Source organism: Schistosoma mansoni, chromosome 6 (genome assembly GCF_000237925.1).
Source record: "Schistosoma mansoni strain Puerto Rico chromosome 6, complete genome".
Lineage (NCBI taxonomy): Eukaryota > Metazoa > Platyhelminthes > Trematoda > Strigeidida > Schistosomatidae > Schistosoma > Schistosoma mansoni.
In genome coordinates this window covers 17,572,664-17,600,477 of record NC_031500.1, presented here as the reverse complement: position 1 = coordinate 17,600,477, position 27,814 = coordinate 17,572,664, and the positions used below count along the sequence as shown (strand labels likewise).

General features: G+C 37.0%; 2 protein-coding genes across 2 annotated transcripts in view; one reads left to right on the top strand and one right to left on the bottom strand.

The window, feature by feature from the left end:
- The window catches only part of Smp_016880 (putative mannosidase, endo-alpha), a gene marked incomplete at its 5' end in the record, with an annotated part of 36,102 nt that extends 23,096 nt beyond the window's left edge, over nt 1–13,006 (top strand). The window contains 3 exons of the mRNA XM_018798450.1: nt 2,726–2,923; nt 6,066–6,226; nt 12,494–13,006. Of these exons, the coding sequence (XP_018653391.1) occupies nt 2,726–2,923; nt 6,066–6,226; nt 12,494–12,935 (801 nt within the window). The 3' untranslated portion in view covers nt 12,936–13,006. The remainder of the gene's footprint in view (nt 1–2,725; nt 2,924–6,065; nt 6,227–12,493) is intronic.
- A 3,288-nt stretch (nt 13,007–16,294) lies between these two features.
- On the bottom strand, nt 16,295–27,346 carry Smp_016870 (putative protein regulator of cytokinesis 1 prc1; the record flags this gene model as incomplete). The annotated part of the gene is made up of 9 exons (XM_018798449.1): nt 16,295–16,336; nt 18,371–18,586; nt 20,216–20,378; nt 21,475–21,752; nt 24,942–25,037; nt 25,072–25,260; nt 26,451–26,780; nt 26,812–27,093; nt 27,131–27,346. The coding sequence occupies 9 exons, from the start codon at nt 27,344–27,346 to the stop codon at nt 16,295–16,297; spliced, it is 1,812 nt and encodes a 603-aa protein (XP_018653390.1).
- Nucleotides 27,347–27,814: the final 468 nt, after the last annotated feature.

Here is a 27,814-nt window from a genome sequence, read left to right as displayed (position 1 = left end):
ACACCGATTACCACGACGCGCTATGCTGACTAGTGTAGGGGATGGTTAGAAGAGAGTTAGGGGCGGCCAAACCAAAACGTGTCATCAGTGCTTGTGTAGTGAACAGAACACTGGTTGGGGACAATCGAATGTATTTAAGCAAACTTCACAGACTATCTCAGTAAATTCTGAAAACCATACAATGGACAGTCAATTTGCAAATTAACAACCAATAGTCTCGATCTTCACTGTTTCTTCTCTAATTCCATTGTTCGTGCATTTTCCTACCGATTGCGCTTCGTTTCAGTTCTTTCTTTATCGGTCTTCTGCCAAAATACATTCTATGTCTGACCCACACCATATACTACTTATATAGATATAAGTAGACAACACCACACTTGAAGTCACTAACTTCTAGTCTGAGAGATGTTGGCAGATGCAGGCTACTTGGTTGGGGTCCGCGTAACTATCGTAACCAGTGGTTGGAGACTCTAGGTGACATGGCTCAGAATCGATCACAATGGCGTAGGTGTATACACTCTTTATCTTCCCTTAAACCTTGAGATTAAAATTGTGTCATATCTGTCTCTCTTCCTATACTATATCCTTATATACGACTTTTTTTTACTACCACCACTCAATTAACTACTTCAATGAATCCGGTGTTCATCTTGCTGTGCTAATGAGTAAAGTATGGCAACTTGGACCGATGCATAAATGTGCGTGGTCCTACATTGTAGATGACTGACTGACTGACTGCATCAATATAACCATTATAGTAGCGTCGATGGAACATGGATAACAATAGAATCCATAATGTGTGTTTCAATCATGATTGATTGAATTACATTGAAAATATCAACAATCAGGTAGTCGAATCCAAACGAAATTGAGTTAAAACTCGTACCTGTCACACAAACGAGTGGCTATTCAGACTCAGTAAGTGGAATGGAAAACGAGATGGTGTTTGAAGTGAAATAAACTGAGTTTGAGTCTCAGAGTAAAAATCAAATCTGAGAATTAAAGTTAGTCAAATAAAGAGTCCCATGTAGAACGAAACTCGAATCCTGAATTTCGATGCTGGTTATATTTCATCTCTTCTAAATTTAGTTTGATGTTTCACTTAGTTCTATTTATATGATTCCTACATCGTTATTACTATTGCTATTTTTGTAGGGTTAAATGTATGTAATATTTATTTATTTAAACACATAAATATCAGTACAAGAGAGTACCATATATATGTGCGCTACACAAATCTCATTTGATTTGTGTGAGGGCTATGATACCACCCGGGTGCCCGAACCGAAGCAAGTGGTCTTCTTAGGGGGCCACACTCGGAGACTTTGACCTAAAGGTCTAATCCACAAGGCAGTGGAGCAACGTGAGGAGATGCATCCCATGGTAGCCGGTGACCAACGATTGATTCATACGCCATTTGTTCCTTCAGGATACTGGAGCCCATGTGCACCATTGGTTTGTAATCAGGGTTTTCCAACTCTCCTAGGTGGACTTTTGGTGTCCACCAACCCGGTTAAAGTGCCGGACATTCGCTTTTCGGCCTCTCAATTTCGTAAACAACACTCCTGGTGTGAGAAGGCAGTGAGTAGGACTTCCCTGGTAGAGGCTATATACGCGTAGCGATGTGAGAGCATTTGGAGAGGGAGAGCGGACTCTCCCCACTCTCGGCCGTACCAGGGCACTTGGGTATGTAATAATCGTTATATAATTCAATGGACTGAATAAATGTAATTCATTCATTTCGCTTTTTATTTGCCAATACAAACAAAACAGCAGAAATAAAGTTTAATTACTTTTTCCTCAATAATGACAGAATGAATTTTGAAACTAGTATAGTGAAGTTGTTATGTTAAGCCCACATAGCTTATTCTAGCTTCTGGACAGGCCAATTTATTCATTTTTCTGTAGTCACATTTTAACCTTGTTTATTATTCACTTATCAACTCTAACTGTTTTTATATGAGTGTATGCGTGCGCACTTCTTATTCCATTCATTACATGTCTGTAGCTTATTGTTGTGTGACTATAAATATTGATTAACGGTTGATTAAATAAAGTTGGCTCACACTCCTCCACTGTGCGTCATTTCGTATCACTCTATTCTCTTTGCTTCATTTCTCTGATTGTCTGTTCAAATCGATGAGTATAGAAAATATACGCATTCAAGTATCCATTCTCGTATTTGACTTAATTCCGTTATTTACCAACTCGAATTAAGTCGATAATTATATATGAGGATAGCCAGGATGTATATTTTGACAACAATCATTAATACGATCTAATTAGAGTCAGATCCCAGGGCCATTAAAGTGGTAAAATTCACAAATATAATGAAATATATTACAATGCCTATTGATAAATGACATCTAGTGACGTCCGATTAGCGTTTCATGTCGATCCAATATTTTGTTGCACAATCACAGACTCAAATTTTCTGTCTTTTATTGCAGTACTACTGTAACGATAGTATGTGGTATGTGGTCGCTACTTGACTACTACCTTCTTCTATCAATTATTCAACCTTCAATTCATTATAAAAGCCCACTATTAGATCTTAAATTGTATCAATAATTTGAGACTGCGATTCCGGAGCAATAGGGTACTTTAATATTTTTACCATCTTAACTTTACTACTTTAATAACTTATCAGTAGTTGCTCGAGTTTTCATCAAATAACCAAAAGTAAATGCATGAGTTTCATGCTAATCTCTTCCTTATTCACTAGATTTGTTTACATTTGGAACCATATAAAAATCGTGATGACAGTACAATCGTTTCAGATTTAAAGTATATTTATGAAAAAGGATACACTTCTCATCCAGCTTATTATCATATTTTTACCAATCAATCTGATGGTGGTAAATTATTACCCGTAGTGTACGTGTATGATTCTTATACAATAGAACCATCAAAATGGAAGAAAGTGAGTTGTATAATGTATATATATATTATATTTATTTTAACCCATAGACTATTACTATGCGATATACCCAGTCTATTGATTACTGTTCCCGCTATTCACAGCCACATTTGGCCAAATCTTGTACAAATGTTGTTTTCCTATTTTATGGTCCGATGTGGTCTGTCTGGTTGGTATATAAACCCATTATTTTTGAGAATAATGATTCATATTGCAGAGGCGGTTATTGGTGTTCTGGACTTAACTGACTGGGCATGTCAGATAGCAGGACTGACAAATGCTCTAGACTGCACGTACCGGCATCGTGTGTCATTGGTCCGATTGATAATTCACTGCTCTCTAATTGGCGGGAATCATCACCTCATATATTAATAGGGCATACAGACAGGCAATCGATATAACAATAACTCTCAGCTTTATTCTGTGTATAAAACCTTTCTTCAACACTAACTTAATTTTTTCATTTGATTTACAGTACATATGTAGAACTAGTTATACCTTGAATCTCTGGAAGCAATAAAATGAGATCCGTGCCAATGTATTTTACCATGATGAAAAACATAACCAGTATTTACTTTATGGTCAGTGGGAAAATCAATCTCTTAGACAAAGGAATCATAACAAATATTCAGAAGGGGTTTTGTGGAGATTTCAGTATTTTTCATAGTTGAATTCATGAGTCGAGTGAAGTTAGACCACCATGAAAAACCTGGACTGGTAGGTCCTGGATTCGAATCTCGCAAGGTGGGATCGTGGATGCGCACTGTTGACGAGTCCCAAAATAAGACGAAACGGCCGTCCAGTGCTTTCAGGTTTTCCATGGTGGTCTAGCTTCAATTGACCCATGATTTCAACTATGAAACATAACAAATATATTATAGCAAGTAACACTAATCGGTTCAAGTCAACATCAATAGTTTAAACACGGTGATTCAATAGTATGTTATAAGTTCGACATAAATGACATTTCAATGAGTAGCATATAATAAGAAAATAAACGATAGGCGAAATAAGAATATCAATATGATTAGAAAAATGAATTAAGATATCGAAATGAAGATAAATAGATCTTTGTAATAAAGGGATATCATTTAGTGAAACTGTTACGTCTGGCCGATCGTGAACGCTATATTCGCTTCCCTAAGCTAGTTCCGTATCCCCGAGCTAGAACTATACACCGACTTGAAGACCAGAGAAAAGGCACAAAGTGTGAGGGAAGCACTTTACTACAGGGTTCATTCATGTACAGAAAATATAGGGATTTTATAGTAATTTAAGAGTCCTTGAGTTTTTACTGAAAGTTCTAGAATACTGCTAAACATAGTAGCAGTGTATCAATCAGCCAATCAGGATCTCTACATGTGACTTTTCCATTTTCGTTATTTTAGTAACATAACTTCACATAATTTCTAATTAATCGCTGATTGGTTAAAATGCTCCTTGATGACCCCTGAGCTTGTCATGTCGCTTGCGAGAAGAATGCAGGGTCATCCCAACAGAAACACAGAAAACATTCCGAACTAATTATATTCACAATTATATTAATAAGAGACTGATCAATTGCAGCCCTAAACATCAATGGGAAGATTCAAACAAATAATACCAAGTGAATTTAAACTTCACCCCATTGTACAAGCAAGTGGCTATCAGGACTCAGTAGTTGAGTGGATAACGCGATGGTGTTTGAAGCGAAAGGTACTGGGTTCGAGTTCCAGAGTGAATATCAACTCTGAGATGTAGGTACATCCAGCTGAAGAGTCCCAAATAGGACGAAACGCGCGTCCTGGATTCCACTTCTAGCCACTATCCGCGTTTGCTTATAAAGTTCTTATCTCAACTTCAATTCAAACCAATTTTTTTTTGAAAATGCTTGATTCGTAAATTTGTCACTATTACGTGGTTAGTATTGAGTGACCTTTTGTGTGCACAGACTTCCTTATATTTATCATAGTTAAACACATTGTACGATTTTTTTATAGATGTGTATGTGTATTTCATGCATTATCTATTATCATATGTAAGTTACTATACATTTAATTAAGTTTCTTTGGCTAACAATCGTTTAAGTCCACGGTGCATTCATCTGTCTATTCTCGTCGTGCGTCCACCAAATAGTATATGTGAATTATATATGCATCTTTAACACTATCCTGTTTATATGGACATGATCAGTCGAGGGCATATAGACAAAATAAATACGGACACCTATTACACTTATAAATATTAATTCATCTTCATTATATGTTGGAATCAACTAGGAATCACAAAAGTAGCTAATTGACATGCTTAAAAATCTCGGATATTACACTATTATGATTTACATCAGTAAAGGGCCCAAATCAATCATATTTAGAAGTTAAACCGCGTAATAATTACCTACGGAACTGACAGTTTTTATAGCATAAAGACTAGAGGTTAAGCGTTCGCGCGTTATATTACAGGTCCTGGATTTGAATGGCGCGAGCAGGATCTTGGATGTGCATTTCTGAAGTGTTCGATATTAAGATGAAACAGTCAATCAGTGCTTCCAGGTTTTCTATTTTAGTCTAGCTTTATTTTACTCATGAATTCAAATATTTAATAAAGATATTAATTCATTTAATATAAAATAATTTATTCCTTTATTTATTTAAACACATAAATATCGGTACAAAGGAGAACCAGACACATATGCGCCACACAAATCTTATTTGATTTGTATGAAAGCTGGGATACTGCCCAGGTAGGTACCCAAACTGAAGCAGGCGGTTTTCTTAGAGGGCCACACACCGAGCCTTTGACCTAAAGGTCTGATCCACAAGGCAGTAGAGCATCGTGAGGAGATATAGTCCCATGGTAGCCGGTGACCAACGATTTATTCATATGCCATTCGTTCCTTCAGGATACTGGAATCCATGTGCACCATTGATTTTGAATCAGGGTTTTCCAACTCCCCTAAGTGGACCCTCCGTGTCAACCAACCCAGTTAAAGTGCCGGACATTCGCTTTTCGTCCTCTCAATTTCGTTAACACCAACCCCGCCATGAGAAGGCAGTTAGTAGGACGTCTATGGCAGAGGCTATGTTTATTATTATTATTATTATTATTACTATTATTATTATCATTATTATGATTATACCAAACATACTGTTTATTATGTATTAAGATTCTTCAAACAAGTGATGACGAGACAACTATACGAAATAAAATTTATAATGTACATATAATTGGCTTATTACTTGAAATTAATGATTGTCGTGTATTATATGAATCAGGATTTAATGGTGGTTATACTTATTTTGTTGGTCATGGAATATCAAAAGCCAGGTAAATCTATAATCTAACTATATTTTCATTTATTGTGTACGTTTCATTCATTCCTTCGTTTTTTTGTATATGTAAATCAGTCAGTCAGGTACAACGTAGGACTAGGCACATATATGCATCGGTCCAAGTTGCCATACTTCACTCATTAGCACAACAAGATGAACACCGAATTTATAGAAGTAGTTAATTTAGTGGTGGTAGTATATAAAGAAAGGTTGTATATAAGGATACAGTACAGGAAGAAAGATATGAAGCAATTTTAATCTTAAGGTTTAAGGGAAGACAAGGAGTGTCTACACCCACGCCATTTTGATCGATTCTGAGCCATGTCACCTAGAGTCTCCAACCATTGGTTATGATAGTCACGCGGACCGCAACCAAGTAGTCTGCATCTACTAACATGGCTCAGACTAGAAGTTAGTGACTTCAAGCACTGATGCCATGTTTTGGTTTGGCCGCCCCTAACTCTCTTCTAACCATCCCCTACACTAGTCAGCATAGCGCGTCGTGGTAATCGGTGTTCAGGCATACATAACACATGGCCTAACCATCTCAGTCGATGGTGATTCGTGACCTTATCAACTGGTTTACCATCATCCCCTAATACCCTGTGTCTAACAACACTATTAATCACCTCTAACAGCACCTCACTATGTGTGTAAATAATGAATTACGTAACAATCAAAGTGTTGATTCTCATTTATCTACAATCAAAAAGTAATTTTTTCTTTTATATTGAAGAATAAACACGTTTTTATGTTTGAAGATAACTATCGTTTTCAATGTTGATTTGAAAATAGCAACATTCATCATTTTCGAGAACTTCCAAGTACATACAGTTTTTCTGTGCTGCATATAAGAGAGTAACGTTTTTTTTATTGGGGACTTCATTTTAATCATTTGAAAAAACCTACTTATTTTTCAGAACATAAACATAGATACAAGGAGACACCAAATGGATATGCTCTACATCAATTGTTCGATTTGTGTGATGGCTGGGATACTTTCCGGGTGCCCAAACTGAAGCAGGTGGTTTTCTTAAGGGACCACACTCAGAGCCTTTGATTGATCCGCAAGACATTGGAGCAACGTAAGGAGATGTAGTCCCATGGTAGCCGGTGACCAACAATTGGTTCATACGTCATTTGTTCCCTCAGGATCCTGGACCTATGTGCACCACTGGTTTGGAACCAGGGTTTTCCAACTCCCTTAGGTGGACTTTCCGTATCCACCAATCCGGTTAAAGCGCCGGATATTCGCTTTTCGTCCTCCCAATTTCGTAGACGAAACCGCTGGTGCGAAAAGACAGTGAGTCGGACCTCCCTGGCAATGACTGTATACGCATAGCCATATGAGAGTATTTTGAGAGGGAGAGCTGACTCTCCTCACCCTTGATTGTACCAGGGTATTTGGAGGCAAAAATAATGAACAGCAAAATAGTAGATATAGCTTAAATATTAAACATTGAGAAGTAGACACGTTATAAATTCACTTAAAAGTATTCTGTCTCCATATTGTTACATGTTCTTTGCGAAGAATTGATAAGCATATATCAGTCACCATACATCTGAGACATGGTAGATTATTATGTCTCTATACATTAAGCTTATTAAGATTAGAAATCTCTCAGAAGAGGATATTCAGTCATGAAATATGATCGCCTAATGTTTCTATATGAAATCGTGAAAAGAATTTATTAAGCACATCGTCTGAAAGAAATCAAAAGGATTATTATTATTACTATTACCATTATTATTATTATTATTACTATTATTACAGTAATTCTGGTAAATTGTAAAATCGATTTCAGTACCATGTATTGAAAATTGGGCTTGATTTAAAGAGAAGTGTGTTAAAGACACATTTTAGTAAAACAAACAGTAGGACTTTGACTTCGGACTTAAAATTTTCTGTTTTGTATCTTACCACTATGTAATCAATTCGTTTAACTATTGTAAGATTTCAAACAACATACTTTCCAGATAATATATCTCCATTGAATCATTGTTATAAACATTGCTGGTATATCTTGGGATCACCGAGTAAGTAATGCAGTTGTTAGGGAACGGTTAATAGGTGAGGATGGCAAATCGATTGGTAAAGTAGTAAAACTTCATCAGTTGAGATGGCTGGGACACGTATTACGTATCCCCAACCACCGACTGCCCCGACGTGCAATGTTTTTTAATGGTGTAGGAGTAGGTTGGAAGAAAGCTAGGGATGGCCAGACCAAAACGTGGCACAAATCCATAAAGTCACTCACTGACAAGTGAACTGAGTCATGTTGGTAGGTGTAGAATACCCGGTTGGTATCCGCGAGATGATAGTAATCGATGATTAGAGACCTTGAATGACATGGCTCAAAATCGTTTGCAATGGCGAAGATGCATCCACCCTTTGTGTTCTCTCAAATTGTAATCTTCTGAATTCTTCATGTTTCTATCCTTTTTCTTTTTCCAAATTTATTTCATCAGATTATACTCCTTGAATAACATCTTCAAACCCTAATCTTTCGTATTACTGCTTATACTCTTACTACTTCAACGTACGTACTCTAAGTCAAATCGGTCAACAGGCCTGCTTGGCTAAGACCCTAGAATCTCGTAACATTGATATATGCTGTGTCTCCGAAACACGCATACAAGATCCCAGTGTGGTCATTCGCTTGACCTCACCCCACCAAACTGGACAGCCAACGAAATACACCTACGTGTATCTGGCGACCCTATGACTAGTTCTCGCGGACTTGCAGTGTAGGCATAGCACTTAGTACAAGGGCAGAACAAGCACTACTAGAATGGATCCCCGTTAACAGTCGCCTGTATGTTGTCCGGCTAGATGGTTCCGTAAGAACTCAGAAGGTTGGGGACACACGTCGTTGCCTTTTCGTCGTTTCTGCCTACGCTCCCACTGCTTATCGGCGTCCGACAATGATAGATTTTCTTGACTTGAAAGCAGCATTTGACTCTGTAGACAGAGACGTTTTGTGGCAGTGTCTATCATTGAAAGGTGTACCTGGGAAGTACATAAACCTTGTGAAGGCTCTTTACTCGAACACTACCTGTCGAGTGAGAGCTTATAGCGAACTGTCATCTGATTTCGCAATCTAAGGTGGTGTCCGACAAGGCTGTCCACTATCCCCATTTTTGTTTAACTTCATTATAGACCTGTTGCTGGAAATAACACTCTCTTCGACTGAATTTTCAGGAATTAATCTCCTACCAGGGGGTCCACTAATTGACTTAGAATACGCAGATGACGTAGTCCTGTTTGGTGAAGACGCTGACAAAATGCAGAGTCTTCTGTTAGCACTGAGTAATAATGCCAGGATGTATGGGATGCGTTTCTCCACCTCTAAATGTAAATTTTTACTTCAGAACTGACCTGCGTCAACATCTGAACTAAGGATAGGGAGTGAAGTAGTCGAACGCGTCGACAACTTCACTTATCTTGGAAGTCTGATCAGCCCTAATGGGTTGGTGTCTGACGAAATTTCTGCACGGATTCAAAAAGCTCGTTTGGCTTTTGCTAACTTACGTCACCTATGGCGAAGACGAGGTATCCATCTATCAATTAAGGGACGAATATACTGCACAGCAGTTCACTCTGTTCTACTTTACGGCTGCGAAACATGGCCATTAAGAGTAGAAGATACTCGTAAGTTACTAGTATTTGACCACAGATGCCTTAGAAATATTGCTCGCATCTGCTGGGATCATGGGGTAAATAATAGTGAGGTTAGACACAGGGTATTAGGGAATGATGGTAAACCAGTTGATGAGGTGATGAATCTTCATCGACTGATGGTTGGGCCACGTGTTACGTATGCATGAACACCGATTACTACTTCTATGAATCCGGTATTCATCTTGTTGTATTAATGAGTGAGGTATGACAATTTGGACCGATGCACATATGTGCCTGGTCCTACGTTGTAGCTGACTGACTGACTTCTCCCACTATGGGATTTGAATAGACAACTGCATCTCTGTGCTTAAATGGTATGGCAACTGGAACTGATGTACGTACGAACGTACGAAGTTCTATGTTGTGACTGACTGAGGAAAATATTTGCCCTAAAACGTTGTACTTTTCAATGGAAATCATATATTTACCGTGAATGATACAGATTGATTTCACCTCGCAACGTAAATGAATGAGATTGAGAAAGTGAAATAAGAAAACGGTAGCATTCGTATGAACTAATATGTTTTATTAATATAACAGTAACCGTATAACCATTTTAGTTTGGAGTAGTTTTTTCATGTTCCATGTTATAACGGCATGAACACGAGATATTCCAATTATCCAAACCTCAAAAATGATCCTGAAAGTAAGCAAGCAAGAAAGAAAGAAACATTTAGGTAATTTGGAACAAGGGAACGGAGATTCAATATAAATAAAGACATTCAGACAAGTTAACTCACTTGTTCCATCATCAATTATTTCAGGTTCGGCTAATTCGACCATCTTAAGGTGAATGTGACTTATCAAGGCACAGATCACAATAATTTTGATCATAAGAGATTTTTGTGCTTGAATAAAATTCATGGCCACAGTGGTAAGCTGAATATTGGAACTTACAACTCCATATTTATAGACCACAGTTGTAGTTGAGTGTATATAGTTTTGGCCAATGAAAACAACCTGATAGAACACTTTGAATTTTATGCAATGTATGTTGGACAATATCGTTTAGCTAACCAACCGACTGGATCTATAAGTAATAATATGTCATTTCAACACAGTACTGACATTTACTGAAGTCACATACACTCTCAATAGGACAAATTGTCCATCATTTATGATATGTAAGATTGAGGGAAATGGACATGTAGTACGTTTACATGATTGAGGATTTGGATTATTGATAAGTTTGGTGAAATACTGTATTGTTCGTAACTGTGCGAGGAAATTCGTCTTGAAATTCGATTATCCATGATCTCAAATGTGTTTTTCATCGTATTCTAGAGATTTTCTTGTACATGTCGATCTAATGTAAGGTATATTTACGCCCCCAAATACTCTGGTACGTCCGAGGGTGAGGAGAGTCCACTATCCTTCTCTAAATGCTCTCATATGACCACGCTTACACAGCCACTGTCAGGGAAGTCCTACTAACTTCTGTTCTCGCAGCGGAGGGTGTTGTTTACGAAATTGAGAAGACGAAAAGAGAATGTCCGGTGCCTTAACCGGGTTGGTGGATGTGGAGGATCTATCTAAGGGAGTTGGAAAACTCTGATTTCAAACCAATGGTGCACATGGACTTCAGGATCCTGAAGGAACAAATGGGGTATCAACCAATTGTTGGTCACCAGTTATCATGTGATTACATCTGTTTACATTGCTCAACTGTCTTGCGGATTAGACCTCTAGGTCGAATGCTGCAGGTGTGATTCTCCAAGAAAACCATCTGTTTCGGTGTGGGCACCCTGGCACAAATCCATGTAGTCACTCACTGACAAGTGGACTGGGCCGTGTTGGTAGGTGCAGACTACGTGGTTGGGATCCACGAGATGATAACAACCGATGGTTAGAGATCTTGAATGACATGGCTCAAAATCATTTGCAATGGCGAAAGTGCATCCACTCTTTGTGTTCTCCCAAATTCTAATCTTCTGAATTCTTCATGTCCCTATCCTTTTTTCTCTTTCCAAATTTATTTCACTAGATTATACTCCTTGAATAACATTTTAAAAGTGTAATCTTTCGTATTACTGCTTATACTCTTACTACTTCTACCATTATAGGATTTGAATGGATAACTGCATCTCCGTGTTAATGTGGTATGGCACTTCGAACTGATGTACGTACGTACGTACGTACGAAGTTTTACGTTGTGACTGACTGACTGATAAACATTCATGTCTACTGTAACAATATGACAGATGTAGACGGAAATAGTGTTGGATTTATGTAAATTATGTTATCTACTGAATTTGATTTTTTTCTAAAAATTAGAAGGGGTTTTGTGGAGATTTCAGTATTTTCATAGTTGAAATCATGAGTCAATTGAAGCTAGAGCACCATGAAAACTCTGGGTTCAAATCTTGCGAGTGCGGGATCGTGGATGTGCACTGCCACTGAGGAGTCCCATAATAGGACGTAACGGCCGTCCAGTGCTTCCAGGTTTTCCATAGTGGTCCAGCTTCAATTGACTCATGATTGTTTAAAAATATGAATTATATCAATCAGCTTACCAAATTGTACTGCTCTAACCCTTATGTTTTCTTTATATATTCTTTATAAATATATGTCATTTTGCAGCTCGCCAGATATATGGAATTATTTATCAGAAGAATGTACAAAATATAATTTAACATTCTATCCTAGTACTGGTCCAGGTTATCATGACCTATCTGTACGTCCATGGAATACTGCAGCGATTGAATCCCGTGAATCTGGTTTAACATATGTTAATCTATTCACCAAGGGAATCAATGCAAAACCAACCGGGATAGGTATTGTATCATTTAATGAATGGCATGAAGGTACACAAATTGAATCAGCAATACCATTTAAATGGATTGGTTATTTAACAGAATCAAGAGTTTATATGGATTATTTACCTTATACTCCAGAGTTTTATCTACGTTTAACACGTTTACTTGTGAATAAATTTGAAAGTTTTACCACATTACCAAGAAAATTTAATGAAACAAATGATATTGAAATAGAACGGTTATATACATTAATAAGACAATCATAATGAGTGAGGTATGGTAAAGAAGACTGTGTATGGTATTTTAATTTTAAATATTTTAATTATACTACTGATTAATAAATAAGTAGTGTAAATATCCATTTGTAAAATACATATATATTTTTATAATTGGCTGAACTTATAACTCGGGTTGTTTGTGGAGATTTAGTATTTGCATAGTTGAAAGCATGAGGCGCGAGACTGGTAGGTCCTGGGTTCGAATCTCACGAGGCGAGGTCGTGGATGTGCTCTGTTGAGGAGTCCCACAATAGGACGAAACGGCCGTCCAGTGCTTCTAGGTTTCCCATGGTGGTCTAACTTCAATTGACTCATGATTTTAATTATAACTCTTGGTTTATTTTGTTGTTGTTGTAAGTGACCTTCATCAGATTGGTCAATTTCAATAGTTCATATGAATTCCACTGTTGAATACTTTAGCACTGATTGAATTCTAACTATATTTTTAGCCTACTATAGTGGTAAGCTTCAAGGCATGTTTTTCATGTATTCGCATTGAGTTATAGTACGAATAACTAGATAATTACTTGAGTTGTAATATATTATTGTACAGATTAGTCTTAAGAAGAGAATGATTATAAGTTGATTTGTCTGGTTTTCTTTATTCCATTAATACTGTTACTAGTTATTGCTGACTTGATACCTTGCTATAGTGATTTGATGCAACAACTTACACCAATTTATATACGTCAGACTGTACGTTGTTACCGGTTTTTGCTTCGTTATGAGAAACCAAAAAATGAAACAAGTTAGTGTCATCTGGTTCTTTCAACTTTAGTGATCAATGAAAGACCTTCATATTTCACTTGATCTGAAGGTGATTCAGTTATTCACTCACAATACGCAGATGATATAGTTCTGTTTGGTGGAGACGCTAATAAAACGCAAAGTTATCTGACCAACTTAAGCAACAATACAAGCATATTTGGCATTCGGTTCTCTCCCTCCAAATGTAAAATGTCCCCTCAGGATTAGCTTGCGTCACGACCTGAATTAATGATGGGAAGTGAAGTAGTCGAACGCATAGACCACTCCACTTATCTTATGAGTCTTATCAGTACTGATGGTCTAGTGTCTGACCATATCTCGACACAGATTTAGAAGGCTCGATTGACTTTTGCCGACTTGTGGCGTAGGCCAGACATCCGTCTGTCAATCAAAAGGCATCAGTTCACCCCGTTGTGTTTTATGGGTGTGAAACATGGACATTAAGAATAAATGATATTTGTATGTTACTAATACTCAATCATAGGTGTGTTTGAAGCATCGCTCATGTATATCGGAACCACGGAGTAAGCAATGGCCCTAGTTAGGAGTGAGTATTAGGTAAGAATGCAAAACCGATTAATGAGGTAATGAATTTCCATTAACTGAGGTGGTTGGGACATATGTTACGTAAACCTGACCACCGCCTACCTCGATGGGTGTCGTTTCCTTGTACAGAAACAGGCTGAAACAAATCCAGGAGCGTTTCATCAAGTTACTGGCTATTGGACTTAGGCTTGTTAATAGGCGCAGACTACCTGGTTGTGGTCGGAGTAATTATCGTAATCAATGGTTAGAGACTTTGGATCGAAGTCTTTTGCAATGATGAGGAAGGAACGGAAACGAAACGCTATTGGTATGAAAATGGATGAACACCAACAACCGGAGACGATGGACTGATATTTGCAGGAGGAACGGTCAAGATTGAGACAATTGATTGATAGTTTACAAATTAACTGTTTACTGCATGGTTGTCAGATTTTAGTTCGATAAACCGTAATTTTCGTGTCAAATACATTCGATTGTCCCCACTCGTCTTCTTGTTCACTATAGTACTACCGTCTATATAAACAACGCCACCTCCGTATATATTTACTGAGATTGCGTTGTCAGAGCGAAATATTTGAATTGTGAAGTATCCACTATCGCTTTGGGCAACTAAGTCAGCACCTTATTAGAGTAGATTTGATCATTTTATTTACAATGCCACATCAGTGTTTAATCAATAAACCAATCGACTGAAAGTCTATTGTGTTGATAATACAGTAGTAAACACTTTCCCGAAGGGAATTAAGTTGCACTGTGAAAGAATTCTAAGGCAAAATACTTTAAAACCATGAAATGCAGTCAATTAATACCATCGCCTCGTGAATTAATCTGGAGTTAAGTAGATGCCTTAAGATGATTACCTATCACAACTAAGAGACCTGTTTATTATGGACATTCGTGCATTTAAAATTGAACGAGCAATAGAAAGTTAATCTACATAAACACATACAGTGAATGTTATTACTGTGAACGCCTTGAAGTATCATAAGTTTTGTTCAAATCTAGATACGCAGTGCAAACTGTCAACATTGAAACTGACTTAAGAATGCGATCATTTGTCGATGCCATGTTATAAACTAAAAGATAATCTTAATCGATCGGTGGACTATAATTTTCCAGTTAGCTCGTCACTCATACTGTAAAATATGATAACCAGTCAATAACTGTAGATTTAGTCATTGAGAAAATTTTCTGAAAATTGAGCGGTATTGTTTTTAATAAAGTATTACTGATTTCATTCTGAAATTAAAGGCCCTATATCTACAGGTTTCTAGCAAACGAAATTACATGATTTTAGGTTCAATCTCTGGTACCAGGATCATGGATACAGACTGCTAGGGAGTTCCATACTAGGATGAAACAGCTATCTAGTTCTTCTACGTTTTTAATAGCTGTTTAACTTAGATCAGTTCGTGATTTCAATAAGATTTTTATAAATACAAACAGATTACAATACCATTTTTAAAACCAGGAGGTCGGGATTCGCGAGATGATAACAATCGATGGTTAGAAACCTTGAATGACATGGCTCAAAATCGTTTACAATGGCGAAAGTGCATCCACTCTACGTGTTCTCCAAAATTCTAATCTTCTGAATTCTTCATGTCTCTTTTTTCTCTTTTCAAATTTATTTCATTGGATTATGCTCTTTCAATAACATCTTCAAACCATAATCTTTCACATTAATGCTTATACTCTTACTACTTCTACCACTATGGGATTCGAATCGACAACTGCATCTGTGTGTTAATGTGATATAGCGACTCGGACTGATGTACGTACGTACGACGTTCTACGTTGTGATTGACTGACTGACTTTAAAACCAGGAAATTCAGTTAGCTTTAACAATTCAACAACATATATATGTTGAATAGTAAAGAAGTCACTTATTCATATTATATTTTTTTAGGTATGAAAGTTACATTGAAATAAATAAATAACTGTTGAAAACAAAGGATTAAATAGGAGGATACAAAAATTGAATCAATAGCTCAAACAAAATAGCTTTTAATGTGTTTTAGATCATAATCCATCAATGAATGAACGTTGACACATGGGGTCCTTTATCATTACCCTGTAAATATAGAAATAAGAGAATGTATGTAAAAAAGGAGGTTGAAGTTGGCTATTCAATGAGCAAAATTTGTTCTTTACACAGAGTTCATTTAGGCTAACTGATGTGAATAGAGAAACAAGAAGCCTTGACAAACTACGGAAGCTATTTTTGGTGACGTTATTTTACTGAATTCAAAGCTTGTAAAATTGTAACATTTACTTTTGTCTCTAGTCTATTCTACTGATCATAAGCTTTCGTTTGAGGTATGATTTACTCCCATAGGCTTTTCTGTTCCAAAGCTATTGCAATTTAGACGTAACCTTTTCTACTCTAATCCCCCAGTTTTGAACATCGTAATTATTGTACGTAGTGGTCAGGTTAGTTATCTATTTATTCATGTATCTTTTTACACTAATCTGAATTCGGGTACCAGATCGGATTTGGAATAAAGCGAGTAGTGTTTCAGTTGTCTTGTCTTTTCTCTCTCTCTGGCGTGCTTGTCAGCCAATCAGGGATAGAATAGTTTTCGTCTCTCTACCCTCACTACGAACTCATGCATACTAGCCTCAAGGTTAAGCCAGTTAGCCTATCGCGTCACGGTCTTAATCTACATTAGACAAGTTATCTTCGGCATGAAAGTGGGTCGACAGATTCAAGGACGTAACACTAACTTAAACTTGTGTGAATAAATTTTTTGAGCTGAATCTTCACAGACTACAAAGTTGTAGCATTGAAAACCCAAACAAACTAATGTACTGTATTGTGGTATGTTGTGATTTACACTTATAAGAGTAAATTATCGGTATAATTTTACAACTACATGCACAAGCAGCAATGAATATTATGGATTTTGATTTAAAACTTGATGCCTAAACGTTTTGTATCAACAAAAACGACAAACGATTAGTAACCAATGTGTGATTCAATCAAGAAAATTACTGAATTAATGACAGTTGAATATTAACATCTAAAATAAATCCTGAAATTTGATGTTTTATATCTCAATGTCTATCTCTCTTCATAACGTACAAAATAACTAACCCAGAGATAAGTAATTACTGATACGAAAATCAGTCATTGATTTGATGGACATATATTCTCCACCTATTACAGTATCAATATTTGTAGACACAGAGTATATAGCCTCTGCCAGGGAAGTCCTACTCACTGCCTTCTCACACCACGAGTGTTGTTCACAAAACTGAGAGAACGAAAAGCGAATGTCCGGCGCATTAACCGAGTTGGTGGACATGGAGAGTCCACATATGGGAGTTAGAAAACCTTGATTACAAACCAATGGTGCATATTGGCTGGCTCCATTATCCTGAGGGAACAAATGGCGTATGAACCAATTGTTGGTCACCGGCTACCATGGGACTCCATCTCCTTACGATGCTCCACTGCCTTGTGGATCAGACCTTTAGGTCAAAGACTCTGGGTGTGGTCCCCTAAGAAAACCACCTGCTTCAGTTTGGGCACTTGGGCAGTATCATAGCCCTCACACAAATCAAATGAGGTTTGTGCGGCGCATATATATCTGGTGCCCCTTTGTATCAATATTTATGTGTTTAAATAAATAAGTCAATGATAAAAGTCCTAATCTCAGAATGGAGATCTTAATAAATTTGTTGATCTATCTTGCTCCGTTGTTGATGAGTATCTGATAGAGCCTAATGTTTTCGATTTACTGACAATTAAGTGATACAAACTGAGTTCTAAGCATTGGTCAACTAAATTTTCCAAACTTCTATACCAGTTATGATAATGTAATGAACCCGGTAAATCAAGTAATTTAACATTGTAAGGTGCAATATTTTGAGCTCGACAGATGGAGATATGTTAGTAAGTACACCTAGAAATAGTGTAAGTGAAGGATATTATCTAGGAAATATCCTTTTAAGCATTTCTTAACAAACAATGATGAAGTTATGTGGGGGAGTTTAAAGACAATGGAAGTGTAGAATACGTAAAGGAAATATTTTTTTCAATACAAATCATATAATCTGGAATGACAAGACTAGACAGTATATAGATATATATACACGAACAAACCTTAAAGCCTTCAAAGAAACTTTCCACTTCTGCAACAGATTGTTTTGTCAATGTGGATTTGTCACATAAATTTATATCGTCTAATACACATTTGGATGGTTTTGAATAAGTATCGTCTGGAATAACCACTTTTGAGAGAATAAGTTTTCGACTTCCAGGAGGAACTGAACGACTTCTCCTACGTGAATCGATTTTTGACTTTACTAATTCTGGTTTCTGGGTAATTATTTTGTATTAAAACAGAGGAAAGTGATTAAATATGTAAACGGTAACACAAAAAATCACTGTGATCCAAAAATGATATGTTCCCATGTCAGACTTTTTAAAGCATTATACAGTTTGAATGAGATTATTATCTATGAATTCCTGATCAAATTCACTTTTGTTCAACTATGGTTTATTGTCATGATAGAAATATCAAATGAATAGTCATCAATAATTCGTTACCTGCTTCCGTTCGCGCACCCGGGCAGTATCCCAGCCCTCACATAGATCGAATGATTTATGTGGTGCATATCTACTTGGTGCCTTATTATACTAATATTTATGTATTCAAATAAATAAATAAGAACAAATAATTCATTATGGTAACAAAATGCCTGGAACATTAGGGGATTAAAATAAGCCCCAAGCAAAACACGAAATTTTTCTGGTTAGCGTTTTTTTAGCGAGTTGGTTTTCTACGGGATGGGGTCGCTAACCCCATGCCCAACCCTCCTCCTTTACCCGGGCTTGGGACCGGCGGTAGCCCCCGGAGGAGCTACAACTGAAAAACATCTGGAACTCAAAACAATTGTCAACCAACACCAAGGTTAGAATTCTCAATACAAATGTCAAGACAGTTCTACTGTATGGGGTGGAGACGTGGAGAACTACGAAAGCCATTATTCAGAAGATACAAGTGTTTATTAACAGTTGTCTACGCAAGATACTTCGGATCCGATGGCCAGACACTATCAGCAACAAGTTACTGTGGGAAACAACAAACCAGATTCCAACGGAGGAAGAAATCAGGAAGAAGTGCTGGAAGTGGATTGGGCACACTTTGAGGAAATCACCCAATTGCGTCACAAGACAAGCCCTCACATGGAATCCCTGAAGGCCAAAGGAGAAGAGGAAGATCAAAGAACACATTACGCCGAGAAATAGAGACAGACATGAGAAGAATGAACAAAAAATGGATAGAACTAGAAAAGAAGGCCCAGGACAGAGTGGGTTGGAGAATGCTGGTCGGCGGCCTATGCCCCATTGGGAGTAACAGGCGTAAGTAAGTAAAAACACGAAATGAATTAACAAGGGAGTGAAAACAATATAATGAATAACAATAAAATAAGTATTTCAAGATACAGATGGTCCCTTATCTTTGTCTGTCTCACTTTAACCTTGTTTTTCATCAGTCTTAACCTACTTCAATAAATACAACAAGCCGAAGTATTTGGTAACATATGATTCAAGCTATCTCAGATATTTTAAAGCCTTAGTCAACATCATACAAACTATATTTAATCTTATTTTTTGGACTACACTCAATACTTTATTAAAATTATAAAACAGCGAACACAGGGAGTACTTTAAAACGAAGCTAGGAAATGATGAATGTATCCTATATTATGAAGCCATCAAATGTGCTAGCTTCAATCACATTTGTAACACACACACAACAAGTATATGCGAGAAGACGTAATTGCTAGGCCGATGAGTTATTTCTCCCAGTTACTAAGTCCTTTTTTATCAGTCACTTAAAAACACTTCGTATTAACAGTTTGCATAGAAAACATATTACTCAAAGAAAGGTATGTAAAGTTTTTGGATAACAAAGTATCAAATACATAGAAAATTACTTACCTTAAGAAAGTTTCCAACAACACGACTTTGTTTCGGTTGACTATCTGCCAATAATGATGATACGGAGCTACCAGAACTATGATCACGTAAGATAGTTGTTTCATTACAATATGGATTAGGTCGTTTGAGACTCTTTCCACCAGGAGGTTTAGTTTCAATGGTTCTATTTAGAAATATGTATGAACTTTTATTGAATGCAAATTATGCTTACAAACAAAATATATATAGTGATCACTTGATAAGAAATTTTGGATCATTCATAAATCACTATATAAACTATTTAGTAGATACACATTTGGACCTCATAAATACTTCTTATCTATCAAAATCTTTCGAATAAAATCCTAATGTAGTCGCCATTACTTTCACAGATAACACGCAGGTCCAGATACAAGCGTTTTTATTCTGGTTAGCAAATGAAAAAAGATTGTCCAGGAAAGAGTTGGAAGAAGAATGCTGGTGAGCGGTTTATGCACCTTCACGACGGTTAACAGGTGTAAGTCAGAAACAAAACGTGATATTACCTCAGGAAGACGTTGACTATTAGTCTGAACCATGTTGATAAATCCTGACTATCTAACTGGGGTCTAAGGGGCAAATATGATTAGAAGCTTGAGACTTTAGGTCCCTCATCCTTTTCATTGTTATTTCTACCACATAATTCCCGTATTCTTGTTAATTTTATCTTATTACGCTGATATGATATGACAACTTAAGCAAATGAATATGTGTTAGGCTCTAGATTGATGATTGACTAACCTAAAAATATACTGTAAATTGACCTACGATCGTTGAAATGAGATTGAATTTATACTCAAATGTAAAGCTTACATATTAGTTATGATGAGAACTGAGTTTTTTAAAAAATATTTGTCCGTATAATTGATACTTCAAGTGTCCCAATAAGGATATTTAAAATATGGAAAAAAGATTGGGTAACATCAAAAAGGTTGGATGATTTTGACCATAACGATCGCTAATATCCTGATAATGAACGAGGAAGGATCTACTAGCTAGTAGGACTGGGAATAACTAAGCGATAACATTTAAAATGACTACAAAGACTCTAGTATTGTAACATAGGTCCAGTGCTAAAAGATGCAATAATAGTTTCGAGTGACAATAAAGCAGTTGGCTATAACTATTTGACCTAAAACCGTTTTTAAATTGATTGTGGGATAAAACTATTTTTGTAAACAAGGCTGTATTTAAAATAAAAAAATGATTTAACTATAGAGAGTGAACTAATGAGAATTTACCTTGCAGATTTGGGCATACGATCGTTTTGTTTTTCATTTTCTTTATCATTCTGTAAACTTTCCCATGATTTCTTAATAAAGTCTATTGGATTCAAATTTTCCGACCCCAATCGAATGGCTGAAGCTAGTGAAGGACTGGCAGCATAAAGACTTAAGAACGCCTCTCTAATTCTAGCTTCTAAACTCGGTAGATCACGAGATAGTTGTTTACGTTCTTTTTCAAGCTTTAATAATATACCGCCACGATTTTGTAGCACTGAAGGTTCTTTCATTCGTTTCTTGAATAAAAGGAAATGTGAATCAAAACGTAGAGATTAAAAAAATGATATCTTAACCTTTAGCTAACATATTACAGGTGAAATATAGATTGGATTAACTTTTCTTATGGAACGTCCGACTGCAAGCTGCACAATCAAAAAACTACGTTAACTATTCAGTTGTTTTGAGGTTCTAGAATTAATATTTAGCGATAATGGAAGGGTTTAGATTGTTTATTTTAGTTAGTGTTGTTTTAGCAAGGTTGTTTTCTACTAAGTGGGTGTGTTGACCCTATGCCCAACCCTTCTCCTTTACCCGGGCGATACCGAAGGTAACCCTAGAAGAGCTACGGGTACAGACGAAATTGCGATACTACAGAACATTGTTGAGCAATCGATTGGATGGAACTAGTCATTATACGTCAACTCCCTTGACTATAAGAAGGAGTTTGAAAGTGTGGATAGAAGAACATTAAGGAACCTTGTTCGACACTGGTGTACCTGAAACATCGTCAACATCATTCGGAATTCATAAGACGGATTATACTGCAGAGTCGTACATAGAGGAAAGCTGACAGACGCATTCTACGTGAGGACTGGAGTCAGAAAAATCTGCTTAGTTTCTCCCTTTCTGTTTCTTTGAGTTGTTGACTGGATCATGAAAGCTTCTACATCTGGAGAGAAACACGGAATACAATTGACAACTTGGATGGAGCTATACAATTTAGACTTCGCAGATAATCTAACTCTTCTATCTCATACACATCAGCAAATGCAGGAGACAGCCAGTGTAGCAGTAGACCTCGACATATACATACATATACATATATATAAGGAAAAAGTAAGATCCTCAAATACAATACGGAGAACACCAACCCAATCACACTTGATGGAGAAGCTATGGAACAGGTGAAAACTTTCACGTACCCGATCAGTAATATTGATGGACGAGGAGAATCTGATGCAGACATAAAGGCGACGACTGGTAAAGCAAGGATAGCATTCCTACAATTGAAGAATATATGGAACCCAAAACAACTGTCAACCAACATCAAAGTCACAATCTACAATACGAACGTCAAGACAGTTCTACTGTATCGAGCAGAAACTTGGAGAACAACTACAACCGTCATCTAAATGTACAAGTTTATTTATTATTATTTATTTAAACACATAAATATTGGTACAAAGAGGCACCAGATACATATGCGCCTCACAAATCAAATGAGATTTGTGTGAGGGCTACGATACTGCTCAGGTGCCCAGACTGAAGCAGGTGGTTTTCTTAGGGGACCACACCCAGAGCCTTTGACCTAAAGGTCTAGTCCACAAGGCAGTGGAGCATCGTAAGGAGATGCAGTCCCATGATAGCCGGTGACCAACAGTTGGTTCATACGCCATTCGTTCCTTCAGGATACTGGAGCCCATGTGCGCCATTGGTTTGGAATCAGGGTTTTCCAACTCCCTAGGTAGACTTTCCGTGTCCACCAACCCGGTTAAAGCGCCGGACATTCTCTTTTCGTCCTCTCACTTTTGTGAACAACACTTCCACCACGAGAAGGCAGTGAGTAGGACTTCCCTGGCAGAGGCTATATATTCGCGTGGCCATATGAGAGCATGTGGAGAGGGAGAGCAGACTCTCCCCACTCTCGGCCGTACCAGGGCATTTGGGGGCAAATGTACAAGTATTTGTAAACAGCTGCCTACGTCCGTTGACCGAATACCATTAACACAGCATACTGTGGGAGTGAATAAGACAGCTCCCAAATGAAGAGGAAATTAGGAAAAGACGCTGGAAGCGGATAGGACATAGATTTAGAAAATCATCAAACCGAATCATGAGGCAAGCCCTAACTTGGAATCCTGAAGGGAAATGGAAAAGAAGAAGACTAAAGAACAGATTGTGCCGGGAATTAGAAGCACACATAGAATATGCTCTACAACAATCAAAAGGGGAGGGGACTGCTGAAGAGATTTAAGGGGTTTCTTCTCATCTATAGTTCTACACCAAACTCTCAGACAATTAACGGGGTCCCTCCAGCAGAAGTTTTACTTAGCAGAAAAATACAAACACATTTCGATGACATTTTTCCGACGCCAGCTCTTGAGCCTAAATGAAACATATAAATGGAGAAGCAATTCAATCGAAATCATGGAGCACAAAAACAATTGCTCACTGTGGGTCAAAAAGTACTTGCTATAGACTATTGAGGTAAACATCATATATGGATATCTGGCCGAATCGTGGAGAAAAAAGGGAGTGTAGTTTGCGAGGTATCAGTTGGTCCGAAAGTTTGGGTGCGTTGTGCTAACCAACGAAAATCAACTCTGATCGTCAGAAACGAGATACGACAAAGAATAATTCTTGATATCCTTCTGGACACTTTTGAAATCAGAACCCCTGAAATGGACAGGCCAGTCTCTGTGTACGTAAAGCGATAAGAGAATTAACAACTAGTAAAACTAACAGTTGAAGAGTCAGATTGTAACTGACCTTCCCTTCAAATTTCATCATTTCTCTATGTATTCATGTCTCTAAACAAAACTAACAATAATTTTCAAAACAGTTTCCTATACCAGCGACACATGAAGACCTACAGCTGAAAATACAGGTTCGCCACGTACTTCGAAAATTAATTTATTACTAAATATATGAGTAATCTAAAAATTAGATACTTTAAACGATAGGTGTCTAGTTGTGTGTGCATTAGATGTCCGTCATGTCAGTCCTCAGTTACCCAATATTAATTGATTCATTTGGGGCAACACATTGCAACTAGAATAAAGAACGTAGGACATCTTTAAATGGTAGGTTTTAAGAGGTGAATTAGGCTTTGGAACATCTGATTAGATAAAATTCTCTATAGAGAGAGTACAAGATATCAATAACTTAGTAATTACAGGAGTATGTAAAACAGACATTTTCTGACAATAATTACGTTACGCTTTCTTAATTTTTCGCGAAAATCAGTACACAGAAGTTAATTCACTAGGCTATGAGCAAAATGCACTGTGTGAGGTCTATTGAACTACCTAGTTGAATGAAAGAAAATATATAGTATAGCTTTAAAATGCCTAACGGACTGGTTAGCAACAACCACTCACATACCGAAATTATTTTATGGAAATACGATTTCTGGTAGTAAAACGTTGGAACAAAAAACACTTTCCAAAGAGAAAAACGAGGTTGAAAAAAGCCATAAATAGTACCTTCAAACTTTGAAAAGAAGAAAATTGGTCACACCATCGAACAACGTCTAAAAGAAATTCGTGGTTGGTTTCCTTGAAATCTTTCCATGTGATAATCTGTGGATTGAATAAAAAAGGGTTGAGGTCTTACTTCCTTTTCTAGAATAGTTAGTACATTCTCACTATCTTTATTCTGTACTGAAGATTTAAAATTCTGACGATGTTCGTCGCCCACAAAACAATCATCCCAACACTGACAAACATGTAAATGGGCAGTAGAAATCAAAGTATCCATATGACGTGTACGTAGAGCTTCTAACCGATCCACTTCTGTCCTCAACTAAAATTTGCAAAACACTATTGATATGATCAAAGTAAACTTGAAGATTAGCTATTTAAATTTAACTCTATAAAACAAGCTGAAGTAGTCTACAGAACACAATACTATGATTAAACAGCAATTCCCAAAAAAACACTTATTTCTAAATTCTAATATCGAGATTTATTATAAAACTACAAAACAAAGTGACTAATCAAGTAGGTCAGTAACAACGTAGAACATGTAGGCAAGTACATTGGTTCTAGTTGAAATATTCTGTTAGCATACTGAGATGAAATTGTCAGGGAAATTCCATTGGTACAAGGAGGCACCAAAATATATATGTGCTGCAATAGTGCCTGGGCATCTAAACCAAAATAGGTTTGCCATTCAGGTTGTCTGGAGATATTGGGCAATTGAAGTATGGCTGAAGATCAATTGAACTATTCCCTAAAGTATTCTGATAATAGTTTCAATCTCCTGGATTAAAAGTGTATAATAGTCCCGTCTTTTTCTGAGAAAGTTTTACTGAGGGCTGGATTTTTAATACCCATTTCTTTGACAAGTCTGAACAGTTGTCTACTGTTTCCTATCGCCTCTGCCTTTCCAATCTCATGATTCGCAACTCATCACTACTCACGATCATTATGTAGTCTTTTTATCGACCTACGTTCAAGCTGCTACCACTCCTTATCGTGTTCAGAGACAGATGGAATGAGTCACTGGGCATCTATCAGTCCTGCATGCACTGCTGAAATCTATTGATTTTTCCTAATATTTTGGCTAGTTACTAGTAGACATTAATGTTGTTTCTACAGCTTTTCGGATATCATACAAAGCTACCTCGGGGTGGAAAGGCTAGTCAATGTCTCATAAAGATGTTCTGCTGAGGAATTCTTACGGCAGAACATAAAATCTATTAGTGTTGTCTACTATCTGATCAATAAATTCTCAATCCAATTGACTGCATTGTAAGATGCTGTAACTGATCTTGGTTGATTATCTAAAGGGGGGAGTTCGTATTGTATAAACTACAAGTATATGAACAATTATACATTAAATTATGGCAAGCACCATACGGAAAAGCCTGTATGTGGAAATAAGGCCAATTTTGAGGAAATTTCATTAAGATAACAAATTCCATACTATACGTAGTGAGAGGACTAAGCAGAATTTAAAAGAATAGATACTCATGGTTATAGGAGACTTACAACGCGTAATGTGGAACTTGAATTCTCATCCTCAATCTCACAACAAGAAACGCCTAACGGCTTCAGCAATTGAAGTAGAAGGTTCAAGCGATCTCTATATATTTTGCATTCCGTGTCGACCCGTGCACAGTCAGAAGCCAACTGATCAACAATGTCTGCCATGGAAAACATATTTTCTTCAGAAAGCTTGAAAGTTTCTAACGCTTCTGGTGCAAGTATCTCCTTGACAAGACAACAAGAGTCGGAAACCAGTCTCAAAGACTTCCCAAGCTTCGCATAACCGGTAAGCATCTGGGATCTAAGTTCTAAAAACTTGGAACACCTTTCAGCCTGCAAAACTATCAAGCATTGTAGAACTTACTTTAACAAGATTTAGATGATCAACGCGTTTGCTGAGTAATCTCATCTGTTCTTGAGATGGGACCACTTTGTAAATAAGTGTCATTTCTGCTTCACATAAACGATGGCATAGATCTCTTTCCGACTTCTTTAACAAATTGAACTCTTGAATAAAGTTATCAGCGTCCTTTAAAAGCCTCTCTTTTTCAGACAACAGAAAATTGTATGTATTTAACAAAGTTGTGGTTATTGGAGGATCAAAAGGTTTACTGTAAATCTCTGAAGATATTTCTTTAATGAACTCCTGAATCATGAACTTGAGTTAGAACAGATAAGCTTACGATCAGTTCATTAACTGATTGAGATAATTGTGTTTTCCAGGTTTCTTTGTCAATTATTATGCTGTCCAGCAACATATCCAGTCGTTTTACGACTGAACCCACTTCTTGCTCAAGCTCTGAACTTTCTACACCTATCTCATTCCACACTGAGAAAAGTGACTGACATTTTTTCTCAACACTTCCCAGAATGGACTCAAGTAACAAAGAAGCGCACATAATTAAATATCAACCCCAAGCAAATCGTTTATGTTCTCGATGCAGTTTCTGAACTATTCAAGTGTTCAATCCCATTTGACGCATTCAGATAGGTTTCTTAGCATTTACACTCTAACCTATTTACAAATAAGTAGTTTTATATTTTATGGGGAATCAAATGCAATTTGTCCAGTAAATGTAGCTTTTCTCTGGGAATTCCTATATATGTGGTATCTAATGGACCCTATTTCCTACTAAAGCTCTACCTTTTAGTTTAAGGGAAGACAAAGAGCGTATACACCTAAGCCATTGTAATCGATTCTGAACCATGTCACACAGAGTCTCCAACCATTGGTTACGATAGTCACGCGGACCCTAACCAAGTAGTCTGCATCTACTAACATGGCTCAGACTACAAGTTAGTGACTTCAAGCACTGGAGCCACGTTTTGATTTGGCCCCCCTAACTTTCTTCCAACCATCCCCTACA